Genomic DNA, 16900 nt, shown 5'->3' with positions numbered 1-16900 from the left:
TGGTTTGCACATGAGACGAAGGTGGTTTGAGGGTGAGAGAGTGGGGGCGGACGATTTGGAGCTCCAGGGTTGGGCTCGGGAGTTGGTCTCAGGGTTATGAGGTTGAAGGATCCCGTCTGTAGTGCACAAGCTTGGCGCTGCCAGGTGGGCAAAAGTGGGGCAAAAGCTAGTTGACTGCCGGGCACCTAGTTAACCACCGTACCGTACGGAGGTAAGGTATGGTAACGTTACCCAGCCTGGAAGCCTTGGCATTTTCTTGGCTGACGGGCCTTGGCTTTGAATTTGAACTCGGTCTCCGTCCATGACGGTTCACGTTGGTTTGCAGCAACAGAGACAACGAGGCGACTTGCATCCATCCGCACATACCCTTCGATCATACTTCGATCATACTTCAACCACGCCTCGACCCCGTCTCGAACACACCCATCATCACCCAACACCATTCTGAAATCCTTTGTCATGGGCCTCGTTGATTACTCCGACTCGGAGTCCGACTCCGAACCCGTTCAGCCTCCCCAGCCAGCGTCCGTCGCCGCCGCCTCCAAGAAGCCCTTCAAGAAGCTGCGCTCCGACACGGGAAAGATTGTGGTCAACCTCGCTTCCACGAGCACCGCTGACGACGATGCCGTCGAAAAGGAACCGCCCGCAAAGCGCGTAAAGACGGCCGGCGCAAGCAGGTTCAGCAGCCTCGGCTCGTTTCTGCCGCCGCCCAAGAGGACGGGCTCTTCGGCGCCGGCAGCCTCGGCGTCCAAGGATGCTTCCGCTCCGGCTCTCGGGGCGCATCTGCGCACCGGTGCAGCGCCCGCGTTTGTCCGTGACGCCGGCGATGGAGGCGATGGCGAGACGACCCGTGCCGTTGGCGATGCCGCGACCCCTTCGTCCGGACTCCATCTCCCCGCGCCCATCAACGGCCCTTCGATACCCCAAGGACAAAAGCCAGAGGAGGAGGTCAAGCTTGTTGGCAAACCTCTCATGTTTAAGCCGCTGTCGGTGGCCAGGAAAAAGGCACCCCTCAAGAACAAGAAGCCTTCCTCCGCGACGCCGAGCGCGTCAGGGGCAACAACAACAGCAGCAGCAACACAGAGCGGCGCAACACCGCCACAGCCCGCTGCTGCGCCAACCGCAGAGCCGCCTCCCAAAAAGAAGATATCCTTATTTTCCGCCGGCGACGACGAGCCCGCGCCCGTCCCCAGCACCCAAGCCTCGGCAGCGTCCGAGGCGACCTACGACACCTCGTACGATCCGTACCTCTCTTCGGCGCCCGAACCCGCCGCCCCCTTGGACCAAGACGAAACCGACGTGACCTCGGCCTACCCCATGTACCAGCCCCCGCCGCAAGCGCACGCCGAGCCCTCGCCGCATGACCTCGCCGCCCTCACGGCGGGCCTCTCCAAGGCGGCCCAGCGCGAGCTCTTTGGCCGCGCCGGCGCGGGGAACCCGCCCTCCAACGCCCGCGTCGTGCGCTTCGACATGGAGCGCGAGTACGCGCACAACGAGGCCCTGCGCGCGTCGGGCGCCCAGCAGGCCTACAACCCCGTGCGCGCCATCGCTCCCGGCAAGCACAGCCTGCGCCAGGTGGTGCAGGTCGCGCAGAGCAACCGCGAGGCGCTCGAAGAGAGCTACGCGAGGCAGAGGGCTGCCAAGGGGGATGCGGCTGGGCGGTATGGGTGGAAGTAAGCAAGACAAGGGAGGGTTTTTTTTTTTTTTTTTTGTGTGTGTGTCTTTTTCTCCTCTTGGTGGAATAGAGGAGGATAGGGAATGGCGAGCGTTAAGGGTCAATATGTCGCAAGTTTCCAGAAGGGGGGAGGAAGATGGTTTCAACGCCTTGTGTGGCACGTTCATGAAAGTACACCCAACGATACCCGAGGAAAACGAGCTGTAGAATAGATCAAGCGAAAGACCCAGGTCCCATGTGCTTCCCTGGCCCGTCGTTCGCATTTTGCATTGCTCCATATCCTTCCTTTCCTTTCCTTTTCCTCCCGGCCCCGTTCTCCTGGCTAGGAGACGAGAAAGACTGTTGCTTGGGTCAAGTATATACAAGAAGAAGAAGACAAATTTGAACTTCTCGGCCTCCTCTCGCCTCCTTCCTCCCATCGCCATCGTCATGAACTCCTTCATAGGAAAAAAAAAAAAAAAAGGAACCTCCAACGCCATCCCACATGATGTATTATTGCGCCGAACCCTCAGCCCGAGGTCTCCTCTCCGTCCCTCAGCCCCATCAGCACGTCTCGATCTGCACCGTCCTCCCTTTCCCCATCATCAACAGCCCCCACTCCCCGCGCGTGATGGGCGAGATGTCGTCGTACGCGTTGGGCGTCAGCGGGCCGATCCTCGCCGGCTCGTCGCCGCTCTGCCACGAGAGGTGCAGCAGATGCTGCGACTGCGACTGCGACTGCTGCGACTGCCGGCTGAGCCGGCTGAACCGGCTGGCGGGCTCCTCGACGACGACGACGACCCGCTCGCCGCTTTCGTCGTGGTGAGCTGACGGGAAGAGCCCGCCGCCGCCGCCGTTTCCGCCGCCGTCGCTTTTGCTGTCGCTTCTGCTGTCGCTTCTGCTGTCGCTTGGGTCGCCGCGGGCGTGCAGCAGCATGTGGTCGATCGAACCCCCCGCGCCGTCGAGGGAGGCCAAGGGGATTTGGATGGCGCTGTGCGGGCGGGCGGTGAGCTGTTCCTCCTCCTCTTCCTGCTCCCCGCCGTCCTCTTTGCCTTGTTCTTCTTCTTCTTGTTGTTGTTGTTGTTGTTGATGATGATGATGGCGATGATAAAGTTGTTCCTTTTTCCATTTCTTTCGGCCCGACGGGGCCTCGCGGGCGGCCGCGGCTCCGGGCTTCTTGGCCGGGCCCGAGACGACGGGCTTGTCGAACCTTGTCTGCAGCTTCAGGCCGAGGGCTCTCCCCGGGGGCGCGGGGCGGAGCCTCGGCGTGGTGCGGCGCATCTCGTCGAGGTCGGGCTCGACCAGCCGCTTCTTCTCCCAGGGCCGGCCGCGGTAGGTCGCGGACGTGGGCGGCGGAGGGGCCGGGGTTTCAGGGCGGGGCGGGGCGGTGGCGGCAGCCGGAGGGTCGACGACGCATGCGGGGTTGGAGCGGAGGGGGTGCATCTCGACCATGGAAACGGGGATGACGTCGCGTTGAGGTTGTCGTGGTTGTGGTTGTGGTTGTGGTTGTGGTTGTTGTTGTTCATGTTGTTTCTCTTGCTTACGATCCTGCCACAGGTGCGCCTTTTCGACGTTGCGATACCACATCTCAAAGGCGAACAGGTCGGAATCGTCATCATTGTCATCCAAAACAATGTCCTCGACGTCCAAATGGGACATCATTTCCTTATCTAGGGCGCCGATGTCGTGGCTGGCAGGGACAGAGGGTTCTGCATGAGGATGCGGCTGCGGACGTGGCGGCGGTTGGACATGGGGAAGAGAAGAAGAAGGAGGAGGAGGAGGAGGAGGAGGGAGAGGAAGAGCGTCAACGACCTGACGCCGCGCCGCTCCCGGCGATGCTTGGGTCGCCGCCGCCGAAGCGTCGCCCGGGCCGCCGTTGGAGAGCGGCCATGCCGGGGCGGGGTCGACATCGTTCTCCAAGCCGCTCTCCTTCTCAAGGCCCCCGTACGCCCTCTCGTACATGTCGCAGACGTCGGCCAGCGCGTCGTCGTCGACGGGATCGAGCCGCCGGTACGCGGCGAGCAGCGCGCTCTTGCGCAGCGCCCGGCGGCCGCTGGCCAGGAACAGACGCCGCAGCTCGTGGACGGCCTCTTCGCGGCGGTGCGGCGCCTTGCTGACGGCGTAGGCCTGGAGCGCCATGCGGAAGGTGTAGAGGTGGTCGAGCGCGAGGAGGTTGAGGTGGTCCGAGGCGAAGAGCGGCTCGTTCTGGCGGACCGACTTGAGCACGACCTCGGATGGCAGGTCCAAGGCGGAGGACAGGACGGGCTCGGGGAGCCAGTAGCTGGAGCTGGGAGGCGGCGAGGCCGGGTCAGCTCGGCGTTCGCACACGCGCGCCTTGTGAGATGGAGGAGGGACGCAGAACGGGGATGGGTTCCACCTACTCGAGATGGTACTTCTTGGCCGCCTTGTCGAACGCCTGCCGCAGGGTCTTTTCCTCGCGCGGGCTGAGCGGGTGCGCGTAGACGAGCTTGATGCCGAACCGAGCCGGCATCAGCGCCGGCCCGAAGCGCGAGACGGGGCTGCTCAGCGCGGTACGCCCCGAAGCCGACGACATGGACAGCGGGGTGAAGGGGGTGAAGGGGGTGAAGGGGGTAGCCGGCGTGACGGGCACGCTCCCGTTGGTCGCCGGGCTTCCGGGCCATCGCGCGCGGTGGAGGAACGGGGGGTCGGTGGCGGCGGACCGGGAGGAAAGGGTCGACGCCGACAGGGCGGAGGACTCGCTAAAGGCCGGCGAGACGGTGCCGTTCCGGCGGTGGTCGATGGGGGGCGTATGGACGATCCTCTCCCTGACCTGGCCTTCGCCGAAGAGAGGGGGGCGGACCAGCTGCTTCAGGGTTTGCAACCTCGACGGAGCCGGCGTGCAAAGCCTCAGCGGCAGGCTGGCGGCCGGGATGGCGCGGGGGCTGGGCGTGAAGGTCGGCGAGGCGAGAGGCTCGGTGGGCAGCTGGTAGTCGCGGCGGACGACGAGCAGGGTGAGGCGCTGGGCCTTCCTCTCGAGCCGCTTGGAGACGTAGCGAAGCGCCTCCTCGACGTGGCCGGGGAGCTGGTCGCTGAAGGCGGGACCCGGGCCGGCCTCGAGGGGGGACGAGATGCGGGCCTTGAGACACGGGGAGGGCGACATGGCGCCGGCGGCGGGCCGTAGGCTGGCAGAGAGAGAGAGAGAGAGAGAGAGAGAGAGAGAGAGAGAGAGAGAGAGAAAGAGCCTCCAGCAAACCTGTCACGGAGAAGGGTTCGCCAGCGTCGGAGGTGATCCCCACCAGGCCCATCCGTTGCGGACTAGATGCAGGTTCGAGACAGGTCGGGCGAGCTTTAAAGGCAAGATGCAGCGTTTAGATGGCGCCTCCAAGGGGACATGTTTCAAAGGCCCCCGGTCGTTGCAAACAAAGCCGTGAGCACAAACAAGCCATCGGCGTCGCTGGAACGGACCCGAGGTGACGGTTGAGGTGGGCACCCTGCGCCCTGGATAAAAAAAGGAGCGGGCGGCTAAGGGGTAATAGAACTCGTCCTCTCCACGACGACGAGAACCACGAAAGCAGGCTGAAGAAAAAGCCCAGCCAGCTAGCCAGAGAGATTATGTAGGTACCTTGGCTAGATAGAAAACACCACACCGCCTGACAATGCTTGCTTGCTTGCTTGCTTGCTTGCTTGCTGGCGGGCTGGCGGGCTGGCTTTGGTTTCAGGGGGGCGAAGGGGAGAACAGAGCTCATGTACATGGACAACCCCCAACCTCCCTCCCTCATCTTGATCCGCCAGAACGGGTCAGTCAAGCAACCCAAAGAAAATAGCATCTGGCTTCCGCTAGTCAGCCTTTGACGCGTGTTGTGGCAGACGAGCTCGAGGCCTAGTTGGCTGCGAGGGCACCTAGTGCCACGCAGGTGCATTCGACGCTGTGTGATGGAGGTGTGATGTGTGATCGCGGCCATTCCGGCAGCGGAAGATCTGACAGGGGGGCTCGTCGGCAAGACGACGTTTGTGCATGGGTAGACGACCCGGATGCTGGCAGGCTTGTCCAAAAGGGGTCCTTGCAGATGGCGTCAAAACACCACCTCCCAAGGTACGCACGACTATAGATTCGGGCTTCTTTTCTTTGTTTGTGTGCATGTATTTGTGTGTAAGTGGCCGGTGGGAAACCATCCACACCAACCACAATGACCTCCTCCCACTGCGGCTCTCCGACCCGACGGCAAATGAGCCACCCCTACCCATCCGTCTCCCCGGCACATCAGGCTGTTGTGTTGTGGTTCTAGTTCACTCTGTAGCTTCGTGGAGCAACCGCCCCCCCCGTTGAGGGACATCTGGCAACAGCCCTTGAAACGATGCAGAAAGGGCCGGGCTAGCAAGGTATACTACTGCGTACGCAGTATAGTAAGCCGCATCGAAGGAGCGCAGATGCTGGCGGCTAACTCGCACGGCCGACGCCAATCGTAGGCCATGTTCCCAGCCAGGAAAGCAGTTGCGCCTGCGGGGGCACGACGGTCGGCCCAATCAGCCCGCGCGGCCCCGTGGCGTTTGGGGTTGGGTGTTTGTCGTAACCAATCATGCCACGCGGGGTAGTTGGGTCGCGTTAACGTTCGCTGGAGCGCCGTGTCGACCCGCCCTGGACGGCATCATGCCGCCAGCCCTGCCAATCACATCGTTCGGCGTTTAAAAGAGCGGGGCATTTCTTCAGCTCGACGCGCCAGCTTCCCCGGCCGCAATCACCACAAACGGTTCCGCAGCCCCGACATGACGCCCAACACAACAACAACAACAACAACAACAACAACAACAACTACAACTACAACCACTACTACAACATCATCACCACTACCACCACAACCACCTCCACCGCAATCAACAAGCCCTGGACGGGCAGGGAGGGTTACTCGACGCTCCCTCTATCAACGCACGAGACACAATTGTTGCATGGGCACCCAACCCCGACCCTTCCCCCCCTTGGGTCCCTACTGTGTCGGTAGCCGAGGCTGGACCCATCGCACAAGACGTATGCACACTTACTATGTACATACACACGCACGCACACACAAAGCCTGATTCCCAATACCCCGGAACCCCTGTCAAAGGTACGGTCAGGTAGGCAAAAGTATCCTCTCTCTTCTCCCTTGCAACGAGCAAGGACACAAAGTCAGCCAGCCAGCCAGCCAGCCAGCCGGCCTCGGCGAAGCGCCGAAATAGAGATAAAGAAGAGAAAGAAAAAGAAAAAGAAAAAAAAAAAAAAAAAAGACCCCTGATATCCGCCGCCATCCCGCCGCGCGCCATCCATGTGCTCTTCCTGGCATCCGGTCTTTCTTCTACGTACCTACTCCGTAGGAAAAAAAAGTCCGCCCCCGCGTATCCCTGGTAACGAGGTACGGCGAGAACCAAGACGGAGGCGCAAAAAAGAGCAACAGAGTCAGAGAGACCGGTTGGTGAACCTTGACCCTCCCAGCCAGCCGGTCAGCCAGCTCGCTCGAATAAAAAAAAATACAAGAGAAAATTCGCCCTTTTGCTTTCCTCCTGATTCTTTCTCCCCGTCCGTTTGTCCTCGGGAAAACATCTCTGTGAAAGCAACCTAAGCAACCCCAATGCTCCGTTTCCTCCCCCGTCCTTTTGCTCCATGACGCCGTTTCCCTTTCCCCACCCCCCGGGACCGAATGACGAGATTTCCCCCTTTCCTTTGCCGCTGACGGTTGCTGTGATCACCTTGCTCGTGCCAAAAATTATGCAGACCAGACAAGAAATCGTGCCCAAGGAGCCTTGCTTCCCCTCTCTCGTCCATTTCTTTTTCCGTTTCCTGCTTCCAGTCAGACCGTCTTGTCAGCCAGCGGGCTGATTCGTCCGTCGTATTTCGTAACGTCGTCAAGTCATCATGATATCGGTCTTTTTCCCCCCCATGTAGTACGTTCCAGGCTGGCGCAGAGGGCGGTGGCGGCATGCTGGAGGCGTCGTGACGACGGCCGGTCACATGGGAATCGACCAATCCTACCGCCTGCCGTCGCCGCGAGCCCGACGTTCCTACAAGTCTTCGCTCTGCAGCGCTTCGTTCGTCATGTCTTCAAAGCCGTCGAGCTTGCCCGAGCCAATCGACGAGCCCTCCCAATCTGCAACGCCTAACCATCAGCTTTCGGCCGCGCGAGCATCTCGGAGATCTGCATGCATCACGGAAGCGTCGTCGTACCTGATCCATCCTCGTCGACATCTCCCACAACCATGAGGCTGGAGATGGAATCCATGACGCCTGTGCGCACCGTGTTAGCTTAGGCCGCCCCGCCCCGGGACCATCAATCAAAGACACGCTGCTTACTCTGGTTGAGCTGTGCAAAATCCTGCGCCTCCTCGTCCTGCTCCGGATCGTCCAGGTGGTAATACCTCGCGCAAGCCTTGATGACCCTCTGCAGCGCGCCCACCGCCCGCTCCGTCACCTCGGCGCCGCGGTGCACGTAGTTTTCCTGGAGGTGGACAAGGCATTGCATCCCCAGCGCCCTGGCCGCGAGGAACCGGGCCTGAGACAGCTCGCGCTCGTCATCCGGCTCATCGCCTCCGCTGCTGGCCGGGCGGAAGTCGCGGAACCGCAGCAGCTTGTCGTGCAAGAAATTCTCCGTCTCGGTGCTGACCGACGCGTCCGGGTAGCCCAGCAGCGCGGGCGCCCAGATGAGCACGTTGTTGAGGCTCTCCAGCGTGACATCCAGCGCCGACTCGCCGGTGCCCTGGCGCGGGCCGTCGAACGTCGCCCGCATAAACTCCAGGAAGGCCCGGCCCTCGTTGTTCTGCAGCATCGGCGTGCACTGCCGCGCCACGTGCTTCAGCAGGTCCTTGACCATGCCCGCGTCGCTCGCCACGCGGCAAAAGGTCGTCGCCGCCACGCGCAGGTACGGCGCCACCTTGTGGTGCGTGACCTGCCCCGTGATCCTATGCATCAGCGTCTGGTACATGCCGTGCTCCAGGTGGCGGCTCCGCTTGATCAGCTTCTCGAGGAGGGACTCGGTAGCCTCCGGGTTCTGCGCGATGGAGATGAGCCGGTCCACAAAGACGTTGACGGGAATGTGCCGCGGCCCCGTAAAGTGGAGGATTTCCGTCTCGTTCCTGGTCAGGGGGAACGAGTGGCCGGGGTCGGCGGCCAACCTGACCCGCTCCTTAGCATTGGCGGCGCCGATCGGCCGCCCGTCGGTGCTGTTGTACGTGAAGCGTATGTTCCCCAAGATGTGGTCGAGGAGCGCGATGATGCTCTCGTACGACGGCTGGCGGTTCGGCAGTCTCTTGGACACGATGGCGACCATCTTGGCGAACTGCGGCGGGAGGAGCGGCTCGGCGCTGGCGTCCGCCCAGATGATCCACAACAACCACTTAAGAAAGTGCGGATGCTGGAGGAACGCGGCGAGCTCGTGGCGGCCCATCGAGACGAACGACAGCATGAGCTCAAACACCTCGGGCCACGAACGCAGCGTCAGATGGAAGGTCGTCCACAGGTTCTCCAAGATGCGCACGACGCCCGCCAGGACGGTTTGGTGAGGCTCGATGCGCACCCTGTCGTCGTCGTCGTCTCCTTCTGTCGGCGGAAGGCCGTACTCCGCCGGCTCCTGGTCCTTGATGACCTCGAGAACGCGGATGAACAAGGCGGCGGTCGTCCGGCGGACATCCTCGTCCAGGTTCTTCTGGACGAGCATCCGGAGGGTGAAGGGATGCTTCCGGAAGTAGTTGAACGCCGCCAGGCTGCAGCGAACGCACGTCCGGCACATGTCCTGGATCCGCTCTACGAGGCTGACGAAATCGTGAAGCTCCTTGGCGCGCGACGCGACCTGGTCGAGGTGGCTGAGGGCCATGGTGAGGGCCTGGGTCTCCATGTGATGCTCCTGGGAGCACCGCCCCTGATGGAGCGTCCCGAGATGGCCAAGAACCAAGATGACAAACTGGATCTGGCACGGGTCAAACAGGCACTGTCGGCGGAGCAGCCAGTCGTTCTCTCCCTGGATGAAGTCCTCAATGTCTGCGGGCATGTCGACGGCGAGGGGAACCGAGGCTCCCGGCTGTTGAAGCCTCGCTTGGTTCTTCGCGAGGGACGACGACCTCTGGTAGAAGAGCATGTAGGCGCTGTACTGTTTTTCGAAAACCCCGTTGCCCGACGGGAACGGCGAAGGGTAATCCGGGCCTCCGAAGCAAGCGCTGGCCATGGTTGCCGGGTCCCAAGGCGTGACCGTCTCGTCGTTGAACTCCACCCACGTCTGCCCCTCGCCGTTTGTGGGGCGCTCGCGGATGTACGAATAGTAGTGGCCCGACTCGGCGGTTCCCGTATGGACGAGGACGCCCACCAGCTCAAAGATGTCTTCCGACTGCTCCTCGTTCGGGCTGCTCAGATGCTCGATCGTGTAGGGCCGCATGTCGATCTTTTCGGGGAAGGCAAAGTAGTCGTTGATCTTGTTCCGCTGCATCGTGCGAAGGTTGAAGTCGAAGCGCTTGAGATGGAAGATGAGGTTGTCCGGGATGTCCTTGAGGCAAGCCCTATCGTGACGGTCAGCAAGGCCCAACGTGGCAGCGAAAGCGGCGGGCGGCGCGTGGGCTGCAAACCTCTTGACGGCGTCGACGTGACGGTCGCATGTGGAGCACTTGTACTTGTTGTCTGCAACGGTTTCAGCAAAAAGAAACGAGGCCCGACGGCTCATGCGGGAGAAGAGACAGGGAAACGAACCGCCTTCCATGATCTCGCCGTCGACATAGGCCTGGAGGCTCTCCTGCAAAGAGCTCTTGCCCTTGATGTCGCACTGGATCGCCGAGAAGGGCTCCAGCCGCTCCGAGACGTGCTCGCACTCTTGGGAGCGCACCTGCTGGACCAGCTGACCACCAAAGAAGACGCGAAACCGGTTCTTCTCGTCCGACGTCGCGAACTGCCCTTCCCAGCGGTCAAACAGCAAGTTGAAGAACTCATCAACGTCCATCTGGTTGACCACGTCGATCTGCGTGTCTTCGTACGTCTTGATGTTGGCGACGCACTCCTCGGGGTTGATGAAAGGCCGGAGGCTGTTTTGGAGAAAGGCAAACATCTTTTGGGTCGCGAACAGCAGGCACTGGCTGTTCTCGCGATCCCGAACCCTCGCCCCGAGGATGAACTCGCGGAAATCGACGTTCATGAACAGCTGCGTCAGCAAGGAGTTGAAGTAGCACGTGTTGGACAGGTTTCGGAGACCAGCGTAGCCGCACGGAGCCCTGAGAGCCTTGGATCGATCGAACTGCTGGGGCAGCTCGTAATCGTAGTTGTCACCTACGAGCTTCAGCAACGCGCATATCAGGTCTTGGGGAGAACCGATGCTCACCATCTTGATTTTGATATACCGGGACCAAGTCATCCAGGTCCTCGAGAAGCCACATGTACTGGGTCGGGTCATTCTTGACCACGGCGAGGATGACCTCGATCAGCAAACCTCGGGTCTGCGTGTTGGCGATCGGGCGGCTCGAGGGCGCATCGATCGGCCTGTCTTCTCGACGAGGGTAAAGGTGCCTCCAGAACAACTTGCGGGCAACGCCCCTGCCATGCCGTTAGGTTTGATGATTGCACGCGGACGAAACCGGTCCAGGGGGGGGGGGGGGGGGCGCACCTCGGCGGAAGAACGGCTGGGTTGATCGGCTCGTCCTCGTTCGCGCCGATGAGGGCGTGCAGGAGCCGGATGAGCAACAACGCGGTGAAGTCGACCTCGTCGGGCTTCGTGAGATCCTAGAGGCTTGTTAGCAAAGCCCCCAAAGGCAAACGCCGCGGCGCGCGAGAGGCGATACCAACCTCTGTCGTTGTGTAGAACAGGAGCAGGCCGAATATATCTCCCACGAGCGTCTCCAGATTGTGGCCCACCACGCCCGAGCCTCGCATGCCTTTGAACATGTCGTAGCAGAGCCGGACTATCTCCACGGCGTGGCTCGACTCGGCGACCGCCGGCCGGACCAGTCCGGAAACCAGCGGCCAGAAGAACCCCCTGAACCTTGCGACCGACGAATCCGAATCCAAAAGACTGCTGGGCAAGGTGAAGCATTCGGAATTCAGGAGCCCAGACGAGGCCAGGAAGTCCTCGTATGAACCGTACCTCTCGCATTCCGGGATCGTCCTCGTGGCCTGGCAGATGAGCAGCGCCGCGTTCTTCCTAACCAAGGGTCGAGGATCCCGAAACAGGAGGTCGATGACAACGTTCGAGACGTTGGGGTGGGAGGAGAAGGCCGACGCGAAGCTGTCGCTCACGCAGCATGACTCAAGGATGCTTTGCAGGCAGAGAGAGATGTGCTTCGTGGCGGTCTGCGGGGAATCCGACGAAACGCCGACCGCAAGGATTTCAAGGAGGCGGTCCAGCAAGGGAGCCTCAATCGACTGGGCGGCCGCTTTGGGAAGCCCAGGATCTGCGGAGATCAGCAACGGGGTACGTCTCGTGAGGAAAAGGTGGGGGGGGGGGGGGGGGACGACAGGAGCGAATCCTAGTCACCTTTGAGGAGGAAAGAATACAGCTGCAGGAGAGCAGAGCCAAGTTCGACCTGCAGCTCCTGGGTCGGACACCGGGCAATGACTTGAGGGTCCAGGATGGCCTGCACGACAAGGTCCATGGCTCGAACCAGAGCCTCGGCCCGCGAGACGGCGGGGGCTTGCGATTCGCTCGCCGAGGCGACGGAGCCGCGCCGCCAGGAGCCGAGATGCTCGAGGAGGGCGTGAACGGCGTACAGCGACTTGAACGGCTGGCCTAGGGGGAAGGTGTCGACGTAGGAGAGAGAGGTGTCGTTGATGGCTCCCACCACGCTGTCGTCGGCCGGCAGCTTGACCAAAAAGCCGTAGATCTGACGCGAGGGCTGGTTAGAACGGCGATCGGGAAGGTTGGCACATCCAAACATACCTGGCGCGCGAGCCTTTCGTCCATGGAGAGATACTCCCATAGCTCGTCAAAGTGGCTCAGGATCTCCACCTCCACCGGGGAGGCGCCCAGAGGCACCCTTGGCGAGGCAGGGGTTTCGTCGGGCTCCCTCTTGACCAGGATGATGCCGTTGTGGATCTGCAGATCCTCGAGCGACCTGCAAATGTCGCTCTCCTGAGGAACAAAGGGTCGTCCGCGGTAGTAGATGCGGTAGCTCTCAAAGCCCGTGACCTCTCGCAGGCTGGCCAGCAGCGAGGCCGCCGTGTTGCGCTTGCCGATGTTGAGGGGCATCACCGAGGTCTGCCTGTCGCCGTCGAAGGACTGGTACTTGAGCTCTGCGGATTCGCCTTCGACGTGCTTGGGCGACTCCAAGATGAGCGACCTCATGTCGGGGGCGGAGAACTCGGGCCTGGCCTGGTGGAGACGATGGAACTCGCGGAGAACCGCCAGCGCGCGAGCAAAGAGCCGCTCGCATTCCTGCCTCTGCTGCTCGGTCAAGACGATGTCCATAGCATCGTCGCCGGCGGCGGCTGCGCCGCCGTCGGGAGCCGCCGCCTTGAGCTTCGCGGCGGCTGCCGATAGCTGCCGAAGGCACCGGCTGACGAGGGCCAGATGGACCTTGCGGGCCCGATAATGCGAAAAGGACCGGATGGAACCGCTGTTGATGTAGACGTCGCCGGCCAGGACGTGGATCGCCTGGTCCTCGATCGTCCCCGGCGGCGCGGTCAGGGCGATGCGCCACAGCATCTCGATCCCCGCGTGATGGGGGTTATCGTCGTCGTCCAGAACAATGCTGGCGGGGTCGTTGACGAGCGGCATGACCCCTCCGCAAACGAAGTCGAGCGCCCCCTGGCAGAAGAGGCTGGGGTCCAAGGCGGGAAAGTACTCGGCGAAGCAGGTCGACGTAAAGGGGTTCTCGCCCTTGCTCCGCTTCATGGTCTGGGTCAAAATCTGCCACGCGACCTCCCGGTCCTCTTGACACGCCGCCTCGGGCCCGACCAGCAGGTTCCAGAGCCTCTTCCCAAGCTCCTTGTCGATGGAGCTGGCCTCCTGGAGCATGACGGACATGAGAAGGTCCTTGCGCGGGGTGTTGTGGCCGCCGCTGATGACGGCGGGGAAGCCGGCCGCCCTCGCGGCGGGTATGGCGGCTGCAAGCTCCTCCACCAGGAGCCTTGTCAGGTCGTGGTCAGAAGCCAGCTCGTGCAGGTCGTACGCGTGATGATACCGCATCGCCATCTTCAGGACCCAAAGGCTTCCCAGGGTCGTGGGGGATGGCGTGGCGATGTCGCGCAGGCAATTGCGGTAGATGTTCCAGCGGCCCTCCGTGTCGGGCCCGTGGCCGAGCAGCTCGAGGAGCTTCTGGTTGGCGAACTGATGAACGTCGGGATACGCGAACGCCGTCTGCGTGCCGAAGCGGGAGGCCTGCTGCACCAGCCGGATGCAAAGGTCGAAGGGCGCGGGCTCCGTCGGGAGGCTGTCGGCAAAGCGCGTAAGAAACTGCTTCAGGATCTGGTCGCAGAACTCGCGCATGGTGGGGCCGAAGGCCTCCATGGGCACCGTTGCCAGCTTCTCGACGAAGTACAGCAAGGGCTCCTGCGGGAAGAGGTTGGCGATGCGGCCGATCATGCGGAGGAGGGCATCCGAGACGCGCGGGTCCTGGGTCGACGAGACCGTCTGCCAGAGAATGTCGGTGTGGGCGCGGGTGTACGTGTTGGAGACCACCAAGAACCCGATGATGTTGCTGCTCTCCAGGGTGATCTCGGGGTGGCACGTCGGGCCCAGGATGTAGCTGATCAGCCCGGAGCTCAGCAGAACCTCGGCCATGTAGTGCAGGAGGGCCAGGGAGGCGTCGTCGCCGCCGGGCTCTACGGCCGACTTGCGGTAGAGGGCGACCAGATCGGTGCACATGGTGCTCACCGCCATGACGCGCAGCTGCATCTGCCCGGATCGGATGAGCTTGATGAAATGGCCAAACTTCCAGTCGTAAGCGATGGCCTCGGCGGCATGCTGCGGCGGGATCGCGGGGCGGCCCTGGAGCTGCTTGTCGATGGCCCCGGGAGGGACCACGCCGCCGGTGGCGAGGCACGTCTGGTAGATCTCGGTCAACCCCTCGATCAGATACCCGGCGGCCTCGGACGAGAGCTGATTGAGGTTCTTGTCGAGCACCTCGGAAAGGAGGGCGGACATGGTGGTGAAGAGGCTGTACAGGCGGGCGACGTCCCGGAGATCCAAGGGAGAAGGCCGCCCGCTCATGGGCGCGGCCCCGCGATGGAGGTACTTTGTGACGTTCCCGGCCACCAGGCAGATGCTTCCGAGGTTCTCCGTGACGGCCCTGGGGAACTGCGCGGCCAGCCGGAGCTGGGCCGCGGCCAGCTGCCGAAGATTGGCGAGAGAACCGCCCTGGGCGGCAGAAGAGCCCTGGAACGCGTCAAGGACGGCGGTGATCTCCGAGATGTAGTTCCAATCTTCGTCTCCGGCCCGGAGGTGCACGGTGTGCATCTGGACCTCTTCCCGGCGGGTGATGGCGCCCAGCGCATGAAGGTAAGGAGGAGAGGCAAAGGCCTCGAGGCGGGCTTGGTCCGACAGGCTCGGGTTCTTGCAGAGACGAAGATCAAGCTCGACGAAGAAGGCCGTGAGCTGGGCGAACGACCGGTAAAAGGCAAAGATGTCCTGCCGCATGTCCTTGGACCGAGGGTACGCGTTCCTGTAGAGCAAAAGCCGCGGCGTTAGCTGTGCTTCGTCCGACGGGCCGCGCCCCGGGCGAGGCGGACGACCCCGCGGGCGCCACGGCGACTCACTTTCGGCTGACCATGTGCAGCAGCAGTTGGGGCACGGGCTGCCACATCTCTCGGCATGAAAAGTACGACTCGTCGATGGCGCGCGGAGAGGCGGCCTTGATGTAGCCGAGATACTTGTCGATCCACTCGATAAACGCCCGGGGCACTTGCTCGTGGGTGGGCAGGTATTGCAGCAGGCGAAGGACGGTCTCAAAGTACGACTCGGCGCCGTCGTGGAAAGGGAACGCGATGCTCGGATCAAAGTCCAACGTCCGGCCGGCCTCGTCAAACATGGTGATGGAGTCGTCATCGTCAAAGTCGGCATCTTCGTCGGGGCTCACCGAGACCACCTCGATGGGCGGGCTCCCGCTGTCGGACCGGGCCGGCTCGGAGACGTCTTCGGCGGCACCGTTGGCCGGCTCCATGGTCTCGTCTGGTTGCCGAGGGTCTGGGCCGGCGACGGCGGCATCGTCGGGGTCGGGGGTGGCAGGTCGTCGAGAGAAGGGCTCGGGGCAGGGGGACGAGGGAGACGACGGGATGGCCTCGAGGGGTTGCTGCGAGGGCGTCCGCACGTTAATCGTGACGCGGCTCGAGCGGGGTGCCGAGGCGGGTTCGTGGCTGGGGGACTGCGGCTGCTGCTGCTGCGGCGGCGGCGGCTGCTGCTGCTTCTTGGGCGTGGCGGGTGCCGGCGGCTCCGAGTCGAGCCTCATGGCCGAATCGCTGCGAAGCTCTGTTATTGGGGTGGTGTCCTTGGCGGAAGAGCTCGGGGACGACCTGGGCGTGTCGACGGACCGGCTGCGCGAACCGCTGGCCAGGGAGGTGCGGCGTCGCTTCCGGGACGAGGAATCGTCGTCGTCGTGGAACGGGTTGGGGCGAGTCGAGCAAGGCTCGGACGAGACAGCGCGTTCTCTCGGCGGGTCGACCGTCGAAGCTTGAGCCATGGGGTTGACGAGGTTGGAAACTGGGGGGTGCGACGGTAGCTCCAAAGGCGGATATGCTCCGCTCGGGCTGACCCGGTGGCGGCTTCTTGAATCCGGACTTGTTGTTAGCATGTGGCCGGGGACGATGGCCTTGTGATAGGCGATAGGTAGACAAGCTGCCAAGGTGGGCAGGTGGGCAGACAGGCAGGCAGGCAGGCAGGTAATCGAAGGGCAACAGTTCCAGGTTCCAGGCGAACGGTGGTGGTAAGGTGGGGTGGGCGCTGGTAGGTTGGCTTGGGCTGGGCCGCCCGTGCTTGCACCCTGGAGCTGGCTGGCAGACAAGGAGGTAGGCCGTGCTGCTTGCTGCCCCTCCAACTGGATGAAAGCTTGCAATGCGATGCTGATGTTTGGGATCTCTGCCCCCCTCCCCCCCCCCCCCCCCCCCAAAGCTGCATGCACCGGACGGAAAACCGACCCTTCACACTGGATGGACGTTACGCAAAGAGCCCCACAGCTGTCCGACCGCTAGTGCAAACGCTGGACACGGATCCAGGGCCAAAGAGGCTGCCTGCGAACTCTTGGGGGAAAGGGATCGAAGAGGGGGCGGAACAAAGAAGAAAAAAAAAAAAAAAAAAGGGAAACGGAGCAACGTGGTTGGCGGGCTGTTTGTATGTTGCGGTTTTCTTTTCGCTGCAC

At 62.5% G+C, this 16900-nt stretch overlaps 3 protein-coding genes across 3 annotated transcripts; 1 reads left to right on the top strand and 2 right to left on the bottom strand.

Annotated features, from left to right (window-relative positions):
• Nucleotides 1–459: 459 nt before the first annotated feature.
• VTJ83DRAFT_1003 (uncharacterized protein) lies at nucleotides 460–1677 on the top strand (the record flags this gene model as incomplete). Its single annotated transcript, XM_071007115.1, has 1 exon — nucleotides 460–1677. One exon carries the CDS (start codon nucleotides 460–462, stop codon nucleotides 1675–1677), a length of 1218 nt encoding a protein of 405 aa, XP_070870356.1.
• Nucleotides 1678–2218: 541 nt separating this feature from the next.
• VTJ83DRAFT_1002 (uncharacterized protein) lies at nucleotides 2219–4775 on the bottom strand (the record flags this gene model as incomplete). Its single annotated transcript, XM_071007114.1, has 2 exons — nucleotides 2219–3941; nucleotides 4036–4775. 2 exons carry the CDS (start codon nucleotides 4773–4775, stop codon nucleotides 2219–2221), a joined length of 2463 nt encoding a protein of 820 aa, XP_070870355.1.
• Nucleotides 4776–7648: 2873 nt separating this feature from the next.
• Nucleotides 7649–16225, bottom strand: VTJ83DRAFT_1001 (uncharacterized protein; the record flags this gene model as incomplete). Its single annotated transcript, XM_071007113.1, has 11 exons — nucleotides 7649–7734; nucleotides 7812–7871; nucleotides 7938–10129; nucleotides 10196–10247; nucleotides 10317–10886; nucleotides 10939–11150; nucleotides 11221–11336; nucleotides 11400–12004; nucleotides 12088–12433; nucleotides 12490–15211; nucleotides 15306–16225. The coding sequence occupies 11 exons, from the start codon at nucleotides 16223–16225 to the stop codon at nucleotides 7649–7651; spliced, it is 7881 nt and encodes a 2626-aa protein (XP_070870354.1).
• Nucleotides 16226–16900: the final 675 nt, after the last annotated feature.

Source organism: Remersonia thermophila, chromosome 1 (genome assembly GCF_042764415.1).
Source record: "Remersonia thermophila strain ATCC 22073 chromosome 1, whole genome shotgun sequence".
Taxonomy (NCBI): Eukaryota; Fungi; Ascomycota; class Sordariomycetes; order Sordariales; family Chaetomiaceae; genus Remersonia; species Remersonia thermophila.
This window is presented reverse-complemented; position numbering and strand designations above follow the sequence as displayed.